The sequence below is a fragment of the Sus scrofa genome, chromosome 12, assembly GCF_054392235.1.
Source record: "Sus scrofa isolate SSC_HxYL_T2T_F1_AM1 chromosome 12, Sscrofa_HxYL_maternal_Yorkshire_Landrace_v2.0, whole genome shotgun sequence".
Taxonomy (NCBI): domain Eukaryota; kingdom Metazoa; phylum Chordata; class Mammalia; order Artiodactyla; family Suidae; genus Sus; species Sus scrofa.
In genome coordinates, this window is record NC_139394.1 from 41,645,981 (window position 1) to 41,660,473 (window position 14,493).

The 14,493-nt window shown below is 37.4% G+C and overlaps 1 protein-coding gene across 27 annotated transcripts in view; it reads right to left on the reverse strand.

Annotated features, from left to right (window-relative positions):
- Positions 1–14,493, reverse strand: part of BCAS3 (BCAS3 microtubule associated cell migration factor) — a 580,731-nt gene that overhangs the window by 385,854 nt on the left and 180,384 nt on the right. For 26 of the 27 annotated variants that reach the window (XR_014821299.1, XR_014821300.1, XR_014821301.1 and 23 more), the window contains exon 14: positions 6,809–6,942. Coding sequence is in view for 22 of the 27 variants with exons in the window: in XM_084985051.1 (XP_084841177.1) it covers positions 6,809–6,942 (134 nt within the window). In the remaining 5 variants the exon portion in view is untranslated. Of the gene's footprint in view, positions 1–6,808; positions 8,579–9,301; positions 10,362–14,493 lie in introns of those variants that run through there. The other variant, XM_084985053.1, reaches the window with a different exon arrangement.

Below are 14,493 nucleotides of genomic sequence, written 5' to 3' on the forward strand. Positions count from 1 at the left end.
GTTCCACTTGGGTTCCCCCTTCCTCCACCATGGGCTGTTTTTTCCTGAGCTGAACATCAAATATTATCAATTAATAATATTAAATAGCTAGATAGTTTTCCCCTTGAGAATTAAATATACTAATCATAACATTTTGCAGGTCTGCTCTGATAAAGTAAAAGTAACATTTATCCAATGTGCAGATGTTCCCCAAACAAGCTTACAATTTACCAACATTAGCATGCTAAATACAAAAACTACTTGTGTCTGCTGGAATATGACCTTACAGAAGTATATTTCAAAAATACTGCAAGGTTGTACTATATATGACTAGGAATATATTTCTATATGTGTATGTACTGTATGAGGAAAATTACTGTCAGATGCAGAGGATATCCCAAGTCATAGATCACAAAACAACTTAATTCAACATAATTAGATCCACATACCTGATTTTTTTTAATCCTTGCCTGATTAAAGTACCCTCAGAGTTCTTGGAATATTCCAGAATGACATGATCGTAAAATACTCAAAGACATAGATACATCATGTGCTATAGAGATTTCATCATCAATGATTTCAAAATCAATTTCAGTAGAAGCTTATAAAAATAATTTTATGGTCATTAACTTAGTTTCCTTAGATCTTGAAGTCTCATGTTTAGAAATTCCAAATCTTCCAAATTACAGGGTATAATACAGAATAAAATAATTTTATTTATTTTTATTTTTTTATTTTTATTTTTTTTTTTGTCTTTTGTCTTTTCTAGGGCCGCACCCATGGCAGGTGGAGGTTCCCAAGCTAGGGGTCTAATTGGAGCTGTAGCCACCGGTCTACTACACCACAGCCACAGCAACACCAGATCCAAGCCGCATCTGCGCCCTACACCACAGCTCACGGCACTGCCGGATCCTTAATCCACTGATCAAGGCCAGGGATCAAACCCACAACCTCATGATTCCTAGTCGGATTCATTTCCACTGCGCCACAACAGGACCTCCGGAACAAAGTAATTTTAATATGTCTAACATGTTTTAATGTCTATTTGGTTTTCTACCTGTTATATCAGAATAGCACTGGCAGTAGCAAACATTTGCACCTACAAACATTTGTCCAGGTACAGGACACTGTTCTATGGATGGGAGATACCAAAAAGCTTAAGCAATGGAGTTCCCACTGTAGTGCACTGGACTAAGGATCAAGTGTTACTGCAGCTGTGGCTGGTCACAGCTGTGGCTCAGATTTGATTCCCAGCCTAGGAACTTCCATATGTCATGGGTGCAGAAAAAAAAAAAAAGAAGAAGAAGAAGAAGAAGCTTAAGCAAGATCTCTATTTCCAGGTTGGATATTAAGGTAAATTAAATGACAGGGCTAATGCAAAAGAGGTATCCAAAATAGGGGTAAATTTTTTTGTAAAAGATGTAAGTGCTTAAAATACTCAAATTCTAGGAGTATTGAGATAAATTCTAAATTCTATAACCAAGATAGAGCATATAAGTAACCAGTGAGGGCAGACAGGGATTATAAAACCAGAGTTAAGAAATTAAATGTGCCCTGCATTTTACAATATAGAGAATAGAGCCAGTATGTTGTATAACCATAAACAGAATCTTTTAAAAATTGTGAATCACTATATTTTACACCTGTAAATTATATAATATTGTACAACTATACTTCAATTAAAAATGAAAGAAAGAAAATATGCCCAGCAGCATGCTGTAATAGTAATTCTTTATCTAAAATGCTCATCTAATTGAATACTTTCAAGCAAAAGAAACATAAATGAATGCCAACTAAACAAGAGAAAGTAAGTTAATTGTCAAAAGACATTGTCAAAGAATAATGAAGATATGCCAAAAGAACACACACCTCAGGTTAACAAGCTCCAACTGGCCAAATTCTGGGATAGTCTGAGTATTACAGTAATTATTGAATGAATATAACCCACTTAATAAAACAGGAATCTATTAAATGACTCCTCTTAACCCACTGTCCATCTAGGGCATAGCACAGAGGCAGCAGACTAAAATGCCCTTCTTCTAGTGTTCTCTTAAAAGAACTATGTTTGCATACTTTAAAAACTGCTGCCTGACGTTTCAGCTTCCAATCAGTCTGTATCTAGTTGCTGAGCAAAATCCCCAACACATTAACACAATGAAGGATAAAAATCCTACCATCTTCCAAACAGAAGTGGAAAAAGCATCTGACAAAATTCAACATCCATTCATGATAAAAAAAAATCAATAAAGTAAGTATAGAAAGAATGTACCTCAATAATAAAGGCCATATATGACAAGCCCACACCTAACATAATACTCAACAGTGAAAACCTGAAAGTTTTTTGCTCTAGGATTAGGAGCAATAAAAGAGTGCCCATTCTTGCCTCTTTTATTAAACATAGCACTGGAATTACTAGCCAGAGCACTTAGGCAAGGAAAAAAATAAATAAAAGGCACCCAAACTGCAGCAGAAGAAATAAAAATGTCTCAATTTGAAGATGACATGATCTTACATGTTATATGATCATATGTTACATGATCTGAGCTAATATAGTAAGAAAAATAAAACTGAAAACACTTAAAAGTTAACAGTCAGGAAGTATGTTCTACCTACAAAATCCAAGAAAATTTTACTGAAAAAGTATTGAATATTACAACAGAGTATCCAGCAAAGTGGAGAGATACAAATGTAATACGAACTTGAAAATGTTAATAATTCCTAGATGCAAAAATTCTATAATTAATTATATAAATATTAACCGTATTAAAATGTAATTTCAATGCAATCCAAATTTAAAAACTCCACAATAATCATTATATAAATCAATACGGTTACTCTAATACTCATTTCAATGAGAAAATGCCCAAGAACAGCTGGGAAAGTCTTTGAATATAAACAATAAATCATGCTATAAACTAAACTAAGTAAAACAGCATAATGTTAAAGGTACTTTTTATTTTTTACTTTCTATTAGAGGAATTTCTGAATATACTCTTAAGAATAGAAACTGCTGGAGTTCCCGTCATGGCTCGGTTAACTAATCCGACTAGGAACCATGAGGTTGTGGGTTCCATCCCTGGCCTTGCTCAGTGGGTTAAGGATCCAGCGTTGCCATAAGCTGTGGTGTAGGTCACAGATGTGGCTCGGATCCTGCATTGCTGTTGCTGTGGCTGTGGTGCAGGCCGGTGGCTACAGCTCCAATTAGACTCCTAGCCTGGGAACCTCCATATGCCGAGGGAGCGGTCCTAGAAATGGTAAAAAGACAAAAAAAAAAAAAAAAAAAAAAAAAAAAGAAAGAAAGAAAAGAATAGAAAACGCTATAATGTACTGCCAACATCGACAACACCCAGCTTTGATAATTAAGACTTTGCATATCATGTTTAATCTCTTAATTTGTTCATTTTGTTTTGCCAGAATATTCCAAAGTGAACTAGAGATAGCATATCCTTTTACCCAAAACTACTCCAGCATGTCTTCAGGATATATGCCTAAAAGATTAGGATTTAAAAACAAACCAGGAGTTCCCGTCGTGGCGCAGTGGTTAACGAATCCGACTAGGAACCATGAGGTTGCGGGTTCGGTCCCTGGCCTTGCTCAATGGGTTAAGGATCCGGCGTTGCCGTGAGCTGTGGTGTAGGTTGCAGACACGGCTCGGATCCCGCGTTGCTGTGGTTCTGGCGTAGGCCGGTGGCTACAGCTCCGATTCGACCCCTAGCCTGGGAACCTCCATATGCCGTGGGAGCCGCCCAAGAAATAGCAAAAAGACCAAAAAAAAAAAAAAAAAAAAAAAAGAAACCATAACACCATTACAGACCCAGCAAAATAAACTGGTAATATCATGTAATTCCCGGTTCAAGGTCAATTTTCTCCAACTGTCTCAAAAACTTCTTTTTATACCTTGTTTAAATAAGGCTCCAAAGTTTACCCAACGCATCTAGCTGATACGTCTCTTAAAACTCTTGTAATCAACATATGCATATCCCTATTTGTCTTTTTTTTTTTTTTTTTTTTTTTTGTCTTTTTGCCTTTTTCTAGGGCTGCACCCACGGCATATGGAGGTTCCCAGGCTAGGGGTCTAATCAGAGCTGTAGCCACCGACCTACGCCAGAGCTGCAGCAACTCGGGATCCGAGCCGTGTCTGTGACCTACACCATAGTTCATGGCAAGGCCAGAGCCTTAACCCACTAAGCAAGGGAAGGGATCGAACTCGCAACCTCATGGTTCCTAGTCTGATTCGTTAACCACACGAATCACGCCATGATGGGAACTCCTATTTGTTCTTTTATCTAACCAACACTCCCCTAGATTATTTTAAAGCAAGTGCCACACATTTGTATAAGGGCATTAAATTCCTTAATAATATCCAGTAAGCCAAATGTTCAAATTTCACCATTTGCACGAAAAATATACTTTTATACTTGATTTGTGTGAAACAGGATTCAAACAAGGTCCACCCCTTCCAAGTAGATATTATGCTTTAAAATTACTTTGAAGCCCTTCTGCACAGCCTGGTTTTTGTAATGAAAACTTCACACATTTTAGATTAGGCTAGTAGCACTCTCCTGGTATTTGTCTCTCTCTCTATTTTGCTTAAAGTGCTAATTAGATCTAGCGGCTGAATTAGATTCAGGTTTAACTACCTAGGTGATGTTGCCTACATCATATTGGGAAGCACATGATATTCAACTGTTCCACCCTGGTAACGTTCAGACTCATCAGCTAAAACCGAACAGATAAATGTTTATTGCCTAGGTCCATTGTTTCATTAGGAACCAGCAACATAATTCTACTTTCGTTTCAATTCAAGTATAATTGACTTGAACATAACATGTTTCAGGTATATAACATAACTTATAGATTATAAAATGATCACCAAAATAAGTCTAAGTTCTAACTTTTTTAATACTGGAATTCTTCAATAAAGAAACATTTTTGGGAGTTCCCGCAGAGGAAAACGAATCTGACTAGCATCCATGAGGGTGCAGGTTCGATCTCTGGCCTCGCTCAGGGGTTAAGGATCTGGCATTGCCATGAGCTGTGGTGTAGGTTGCAGACACAGCTCAGATCTGATGTTGCTATAGCTGTGGCATAGGCACAACCCATACCCTGGGAACCTCCATATTCTGTAGGAGTGGCCCTAAAAAACAAACAAAAAAAAATTTCCTTCATTAACTACTTGGTTATCTTATTAAATTGATACAAGAAAGGCAAGATAAATGCTGGAAACTTTCTCTTTTCAGAATAATGAGTTAGCAAAAAACCTACAGTAATGCCCAATGTTTCATTTTTAAGTATCATTATGAACCATAGGTTTCTATATATTTAAAATGTTTCACTCCTGGCATCTACCCAGAGAAAACCATGACTTGCAAAGACACATGTACTCCAATGTTCATTGCAGCACTATTTACAATAGCCAAGACATGGAAACAACCTAAATGTCCATCGACAGAGGAGTGGATCAAGAAGATGTGGTATATATACACAATGGAATATTACTCAGCCATTAAAAGGAATGAAATACCAGCATTTTTTGCAACATGGATGGACCTAGAAACTATCATGCTAAGTGAAGTCAGCCGTACAATGAGACACCAACATCCAATGCTTTCACTGACATGAGGAATCTGAAAAAAGGACAGACTGAACTTCTTTGCAGAACAGAAGCTGACTCACAGACATTGAAAAACTTATGGTCTCCGGAGGAGACAGTTTGGGGGGTGGGGGGATGTGCCTGGGCTGTGGGATGGAAATCCTGTGAAATCAGATTGTTATTATGATCATTATACAACTACAGATGTGATAAATTCATTTGAGTAATAAAACATTTTAAAAATAAAATAAAATAAAAAAATAAATAAAATGTTTCATTCCATTACAAAAACAGCATTTTAGACTACTTGGAAAGAATGGACTAGTCAATAAATGGTTGGTGTTGGGTCAATAGGTCTACCTCTCAGAATAACCTATATACAGCAGTGTACTAGAAAACACGTAACCACAGCCTCTGCGAAAGAAAAGAATATTTGGGATTTAAGGCTATTAAAAACAGTCTCAGTGTCTATCAAACAGCATTAAGAATATTAATATACACATTTATGGTGGTCTAATTCAAATGCTCATTAGGTTATATACATGGATGTGTGTGTGCATATGCATGCATATGGGCAGAATGACACGCTGGTAAATGTTCAAAACTGGCTTCCTAAGGAAAAAATAGCTCTGATTTGTAGTGTTTACTGAATTCCATCCTCCTACCCCGGATGACTTCACTCTACTAATGTAACGTCACTATATCCAGAGTTGGGGACAAATGTACACAACTGATTCTTACCAGCAACTGTGAGCTGGCTCCAGCACACCACTGAATATTACCCATATAGTTCATATACATCACAAAATTAATTTTTGGTATATTAAATATGTATTATTGACATTTATATGTGCATGCATATGTATGTATGCAAGTATACAGAATCGAAATGCCTAGAAAAAGGTTGGAAAGATGGATAGCAAAAGGATGAAAGGGTTTTCTCTGAAGCTAGAAATGGTACTAGGGTAGGAGGAGGAGGATAAATACAACTTCTGTCTTATCAACATTCATTGACTTGTTCAATGATAGGATAGGTCAAGATAGGATAAAAATTCTTAATTATCTGACCTGCTCTAAAGAACAGCATGATGTCATTAATATTAAGATCCAATATGATACAAATAATTAGCTGGATTAGATGCATATTACCATTAAGATCAAATAGGATACAAATAACTAGCTGGATTCAATGTCGTATTACACAAAGAAAACACTTTCTGAAAATATACAACTTACTTTGGCTTCCGTTTCTCCCCTGTGAAGCGTGTACAGGTGATGGACAGCACTTTGAGATGAGGACCAAGGATGAGTCAAAATTTGGAAGACATGAAAGTCATGGCCAAGGGTATCTGTTGTGACTAGTAGCATTCCTGAAGGACACACCAAAAAAAAAAAAAAAGGTAAAAATAAAAACCATTATTGATATATTTGCAATGCTTTAAAATATTACCAAAGGGAAAAAATTACCAAACATATAAGAACACAGGATTATTTTCCTATGCGAATACAAAACCTCAGCACCATATCATTATACAAGCATAGTGAGCAAACTACATATGAAGGTTTTATGATGGTCCTAAACAACTAGTTTAAAAAACACAAGCATTTTTAAACAGCAAACCTTGGTTCCCAGGCTAGGGGTTGAACCGAGGCTGCAGCTGCTGGCCTACACCACAGCCACAGCCACACTGGATCCCTAAACCACTGATCGAGGCCAGGGATCAACCCGCAACCTCATGGTTCCTAGTTGGATCTGTTTCCAGTGCGCCACGACGGGAACTCTGGAAGAACTCTTGCTTCTTCTTCTTTTGATCTTGTTAGGGCCGCTCCTGAGGTATATTGATGCAGGTTCCCAGGCTAGGGGTCAAATCGGAGCTGCAGGTGCCAGCCTAAGCCTCAGCCACTCAGGATCCAAGCTGCATCTGCAACCTAAGCCACAGCTTTGCAGCAACACCTGATCCTTACTTAACCCACTGAGAGAGGCCAGGGATCAAATCTGCACCCTCATGGATACTAGTCAGGTTCTTAACCTGCTAAGTCACAATGAGAACTCCAAGGCTTTTCTTCATCGAATAAAACTCACTTCCACTTTTTCCATATCTCCAAACCTGAAATATAAGTTCCAGTTTATCTACGACTCCAATTAGTAATACTCTATTTAATGCACCAGTTTAAAATTTGTCTCTACCCTAGCGTAATATTTATTGAAATTGCCTACATTAGCTTTCACAGAACAAAATTTTTTGATGAGATGTCATGGCTAAGAGTCATAGTCACAACAATTTTCTGTTTTCTTGTCAAATTTCACAATTTTATATCTTACATTGAGGTCTATCATCCATTTTGCGTTAATTTTTGTATAAAGCATGATGTATCAGACAAATTAACTTTTTTTGCAAATGATGTCCAATTGTTCCAGCAGGATTTCTTGAAGAGACTATTCTTTATCCTTTGAATTCTTTATCTTTTTTTTCTATATCCAGCATCTACTTTCCAGTGATCAACTGGTCATGATTACGTAGGTCTGTTTCTAAAAGTACTAGTCTAGTCTACTGATTTCTGTCTACACTGTTACTAACATCACACTTTCTTAATTTACTGTAACTTTATGGGAAACTTTGAAATCAAGTAAAGGGAGTCCTCATTTTCTGAACTTTTTCGAGATGTTGTGACTATTCCAATTCCTTTTTCTTTCCAAATGCAGATTCAGCTTTTTGATATCTACCAATAATGGGGATAATGGACATCTCAACAATATTGAGCCTTCTGATTTATGAACACCTGATATTTCTTGCTATTTGTCTTCTTTGCCTTTTTTCTTCTTGCTCAGCACACAGAGTTTATTTTCCTTGAACTACTACAAATGATACTATTTATTTCCATTATCAATTTTTCCTTCTTAGTATACAGAGATATGATTGACATTTCTTTTCTTTTTTTTTTTGCTTTTTAGGGCTGCCCCCTGCAACATATGGAAGTTCCGAGGCTAGGGGTTGAATCAGAGCTCTAGCCACTGGCCTACACCACAGACGCAGCAACACCGGATCCTTAACCCACCGAGCAAAGCCAGGGATCAAACCTGCATCCTCATGAATGCTAGTCAGATTCCGCTGAGCCATGAAGGGAACTCCTGACATTTCTTTTATATTGACCATATATTCCACCATTTCAGGTTTTTATATAGATTATGTGGGATTTTCTTTACAACCATGTAGTATGTGAGAATAGATATACTTTCTTCCTTTCTGAACTATGTGCCTTTTCTTTCCCTTGACTTATTCCATTTGCTAAGGTAAACAGGAGTGGTGTGAGGCAATATTCATGCCTTGTTTCAATTTTTAGGAAAAAGTCTTCAACCTTTAAGTACAATGCTAGCTGTAAATATTCTGTACTTGCCCTCAATCAAGTTGACGTTTCTTTCTACTTCTAATTTGTAGAGAGTTTCTATAATGAACAGATGTTGAATTTTGTTGAGTGCTTTCCTGCACCTATAAGATGAGTGTGTGGTTTTTCTTCTTTAGTCAATTAATACATTGAGGAGTTCCCGTCGTGGCTCAGTGGTTAACGAATCCAACCAGGAACCACGAGGTTTTGGGTTGGATCCCTGGCCTCGCTCAGTGGGTTAAGAATCCGGCATTGCTGTGAGCTGTGCTGTAGGTCAAAGACGAGGCTCGGATCCCGAGTTGCTGTAGCTCTGGTGTAGGCCAGTGGCTACAGCTCCGATCAGACCCCTAGCCTGGGAACCTCCATATGCAGGTGGGACCCTAAAAAGACAAAAAATAAAATAAAATAAAACAAAATAACAATTAACACATTGAATTTTAATAATGAATGATTATCGAACATTGATCAAGACTTGCATTCCTGGAATAAACTCCACTTGGTCAAAATCCTTTATTATATGCTTCTAGATTGAATTTGCTAATATTTTGTTGATGATTTTCACGACTGTGTTCCCAATGGATATTGGTTTGTAGTTTTCTTTTCTAATAATGTGTTGTCTGTTTGGAATCAGGGTAAAGCTGATCTTGTTGTGGAATGTTTCTTATATTCTTATTTTCTAGATGAAATACTTAAATATTCAGTACAATTTGCCAGTAAAGCTATATGGGTCCTGTGTGTGTGTGTGTGTGTGTGTATGTGTGTGAAGATTTTTAAATATTTTAAATTTCTCTTTAATTGAAATTTTGTTCATTTAAAACGTAAAACATAATTTTTCTTCTTGGGGGAATTGCTTGCTCTAACTCAAGAAAAACAGTCCTTATTAATATCTGCAGGGTCTTTAGTAATGTCTATTTTTTCTTTCAGGATACCAAAAATTTGTGTCCTTTCCCTTTTTCTTGGCCAATCTGGCTAGATCTTCTCAAGAAAACCATTTTGGTATCATCAGTTTTCTCTTTTCTATTTCAATGATTTCTCTCATTTTCCATCTTTTGCTATTACAACCGTCTGCTACCATTTCCTTCATTCTCCTGACTTTAGTTTTATTTTCTCCTTCATTTCTCAGGTTTCTGAAGGTGGAGGCGGAGTTCCTGTCATGGCGAAGTGGGTAACGAATCCGAATAGGAATCATGAGCTTGTGGGTTCGATCCCTGGTCTTGCTCAGTGGGTTAAGGATGTGGCGTTGCCACGAGCTAGGGCATAGGTCGAGGAGGCAGCTCAGCTCTGGTGCTGCTGTGGCTGTGGCATAGGCCAGGGGCTTCAGCTCCAATTAGACCCCCTAGCCTGGGAACTTCCATATGCTGCAGGTGCGGCCCTAAAAAAAAAAAAAAAAAAAAAAAAAAAAAAAAAAAAAAAAAGACCAAAAAAAGGTGGAAGCTGAGATTACTTGTCAAATTCCTCCCCCCACCCCACAGAGGAAGCATTATTTTGGTATTAATCTTCCTTAGGCTTGCTTTAAATAAATTCCACATATGTTTTCTAGAGACTTCCACTTTTATTCATGAGATTATGTATGTATGTATGTATTTGCTTCTTAGGGCTGCACCAGCGGCATATAGAGGTTCCCAGACTAGAGGTCTAATAGGAGCTACAGCTGCCTGCCTGCCCACAGCCACAGCAACACAGGATCCAAGCCACATCTCTGACCTACACCACAGCTCACAGCAATGCTGGATCCTTAACCCACTTAGAGTGGCCAGGGATCAAACCCACAACTTCATGGTTCCTAGTCAGATTTGTTTCCAATGAGCCACCATGGGAACTTCTACTCATGAGATATTTAAAGATATGCTGTTTGGGTAGTTTCCAGGTATCATTCATATATTGATTTCATTTTTAACTCCATTATGACAAGAAACTTGTTAAAGTTGGCTTTATGTCTCAGAAAGATATATCTTGGTAACCATTCCATGTATATTTGAACACCTGGCATATTCTATCAGTGTCAGTTTATTCAAGTTAATTGATAGTGTTATTTGGATCTTCAACATCCTTACTGATCGACTGCCTGCTTTCTTGTTAACATCTCCAAGCAAAATTGTGGATATATATTTCCAGATATATAAGCCCCCCTAATTGTTATGAGTTCATCTCTTTTATCATAATGTTCCAATTGAACTCTGATATTGCCCTTGTTCTGAAGTCAACTTTTTCTGATATTTTTTATCATCACTGCAGCTTTGTATATGCACAGTATATACTTTTCTACTCTTTCACTTTAACAAGCAATAGGATTATATTATAAAGTGACTTTGTTTGGCACAATAATTGAGGTCCAGTTATGGGGGCTTTTAATTCCAATCTCAGACTTTTAACTGATGTTTGTAATTAATTCATTTACATTTAGTGTAATTTATGGATAGGGTTGAATTTACACCTACTGTTTTGTTATATTTTTTGATTGTATCCTTGTTTTTTATTTTTGCTTGTTTATATACTCTTGCTATCCCCCCCCCATTTTTTTATTGATAATTTCACTTTTTTTTTTTCTTTTTTGGCCACACCTGTGGTATATGGAAGTTTCCAGGCCAGGGATAAAATCCAAGCTGGAGGTGCGATTTATGCCCCAGCTTTCAGCAACACCAGATCCTTAACTCATTGATCCAGGCTGGGGATCCAAGAAGTGCCTCCACAGAGACAAGCTGATCATTAATCCACTGCCCCACAGCAGGAAGGAACCCCTAATTTCATGGTTTTGAATATAATTTTAAAACTATTTGTTTTCTGTGGGAAACAGAAGCAGAATCATATTTTTTATTTGTTAAAACACTTTGTTGAAAGAAAAGTTTACCTAGGAATATTAAGCACCTGTGGAAAAATAAAGTAGGCATTTATATAGGAAGAGGAAGCATATTTGAGTTTTCTATTTATTGGCTAATATAAGGTACAGCTCTAATCATTGCCTTAACATATTAATTATATGCCAGTGTCTTAGCTATTTCCAAGAGAATGCAGATTTAGATAAGGAAACGTGTCATTTACTGAGTTCCACTTCAAATCTCTAACAGTTTCTATAACATTGCCTACTACTTTTCCCCTAGCTATGGTCACTGACATACTTTATACCCTTTCCATATTGCTATTGTTATTCAAACAATAAATTTCTAAGGTTGGACAAGTTGTCTTTTGTGGACAGTATTTCTTGACTCCTCTTACTTTTTTTGCTTAGCTAAGTTTGAATGATCACAATTCCATTACTATGTTCTTTTTTATTTTTTCTTTTTAATTTTATGGCCACATCCATGACATATGGAAGTTCCCAGGCCAGGGATTGAATCTGAGCTGCAGCTTTGGAAACACCAGATCCTTTAACCCACTGCACAGGGGCAGGGATCAAAGCCACCCCTCCACAGAGACCCAAGCCACTGCAGTCAGATTCTTAACCGACTGTGCTACGGTGGAAAGCTCCTCCACTACCATGTTCTGATTCCACATTCCCACAAAATTATTTTCTGCATATAATCAATAGAAACATCATTCTGACAGGAAATACAATGAGCTTACATTTATAGCACAAATACATTACTCACCAACTGAAGATAAACTTGGGTTCTTTGATAATCATATTAATATTTCATTCAGAATGAGCATTCAAATAAAAGTCCCTAATAGCCAAATCCAGACTCTTACTGTTTTGCATATGAATGATAATCACAGATGAAAACTTTTCAACATGCTCCTAGCTTTTCAAACTAACATTACTATAAGTTTGGCTTCTAATATGCAAAAATAAACTCAAATTTTTAGAGAACTGGCCCAATGAAAATTTATCCTTATCATCCCTGTGTATTTAGTCTCAAAAGTTTTCTTTTTCTCTTCTTGCTTTTTTTTTTTTTTTTTTTTTTTGCCTTTTGTCTTTTGTCCTTTTAGGGCCACACCTGCGACATTTGGAGGTTCCCGGGCTAGGGTTCAATCAGAGCTGTAGCCACCGGCCAACACCACAGCCACACAACACCAGATAGGAGCTGCATATGCGACCTACACCACAGCTCATGACAATGCCAGATCCTTAACCCACTGAGCGAGTCCAGGGATCGAACCCACAGCCTCGTGGTTCCTAGTTGTATTGGTTTCCGCTGTGCCATGACGGAAACTCCGAAAGTTTTCTTGTTCTAATTCCATGACGGAAACTCCAAAAGTTTTCTAATTCTCCATGTAAATGTGGCTTCCATAATCCAACAATGAGCCCATTTTTTTGTCAAAACTTTAAAAGAATGCATTTTAATTTTTACAGAGTAGAGAAGAAAGAAGTAGCTACTATATTACTATGTATTTCCTCTTTTGCACACATTCTGCTGGGAGAAATGACAAGATTTTTTTTTCTAGAAAACAAGCTAAAAAGCAGATATACATAAAAGGAAAAACTTGTTCAGAGTAGACTGTGGCTTGAGAACTATTTATGCAGCATCAGAAGACTAAACCAGACTCTAGCCTGGCCATAAACTAAACCCACGCCCCAAATGAGGTGCCAAGCCACAAAAAGCATTTGCGTCATCTGGGAATACAAGGAAAAGAAGGACTTCTAATTATAGGGCCTGGAAGCGGAAGCCTAGAGTGATTAGCTGTTTAGGCGCTGCTGTATGTTTATCTGGAAGCTTCCTCTCTTCCACTCTCAGCCTTAAGTTTGATAGATGAGCGTTAGCAATAGAGGGTGGGGACTAAAGCTGCTGATGGTACATGGCGTTCTCCAAAATCTGAGGTAGCTGGAGACTGAACATTAAGGCTTTTGTGGCCTCATAAGAACATAAGTCTTTTCAACTGGGCGTCAGCTGGTTAGCCCAAAAGGCGAAATTAAAGAGTAGCAAACCTCCACTGGGCATATGCTATAAAATCTTGGAAACATGAGCAGGAATGCCTTTTTGCCATATCCTATTTATAACACCTACCTAATTGCATGGTTCTTTATCACATGCACACATATGAACTGGAAGACAAATTACCAGCTATTCACACTCATAACATAAACACTGATATGCTGGGTCAAATAGAAATCTTTACAGGAATTGTATGTTTTAGTATCAATTCTTGTGAATTTAATCTGTTCCCATCAATACCCTACAGATAGAAACTTACAAATTGTGTTGTAAGTTTGTTATTTATAAATGTCCTAAGATCTTTATTTAAATATTTTTCTTCCTTTGACTTTGCATCATGAAATTCTAAGGGTTCTAAAGACGCTTTTGGCCATATCCAGTGGGTATTCATTACTTTCAACAGTTGATTCACCCAACAGACATGTATAGGAAAAGTGGTAGATGTCTATGTGTATTCTTATTTTCTTTTTTCTTTTTTTTTTTTTTTTTGGTCTGACTTTTTAGGGCAGCAACCGCGGCATATGAAAGTTCCCAGGTTAGGGGTCTAATCAGAGCTGCAGCTGCCAGCCTTCGCCAGAGCCACAGCGATGCCAGATCTGAGCCACATCTGCAACCTACACCACAGCTCATGCCAACACCGGATCCTTAACCCACTGAGTGAGGCCA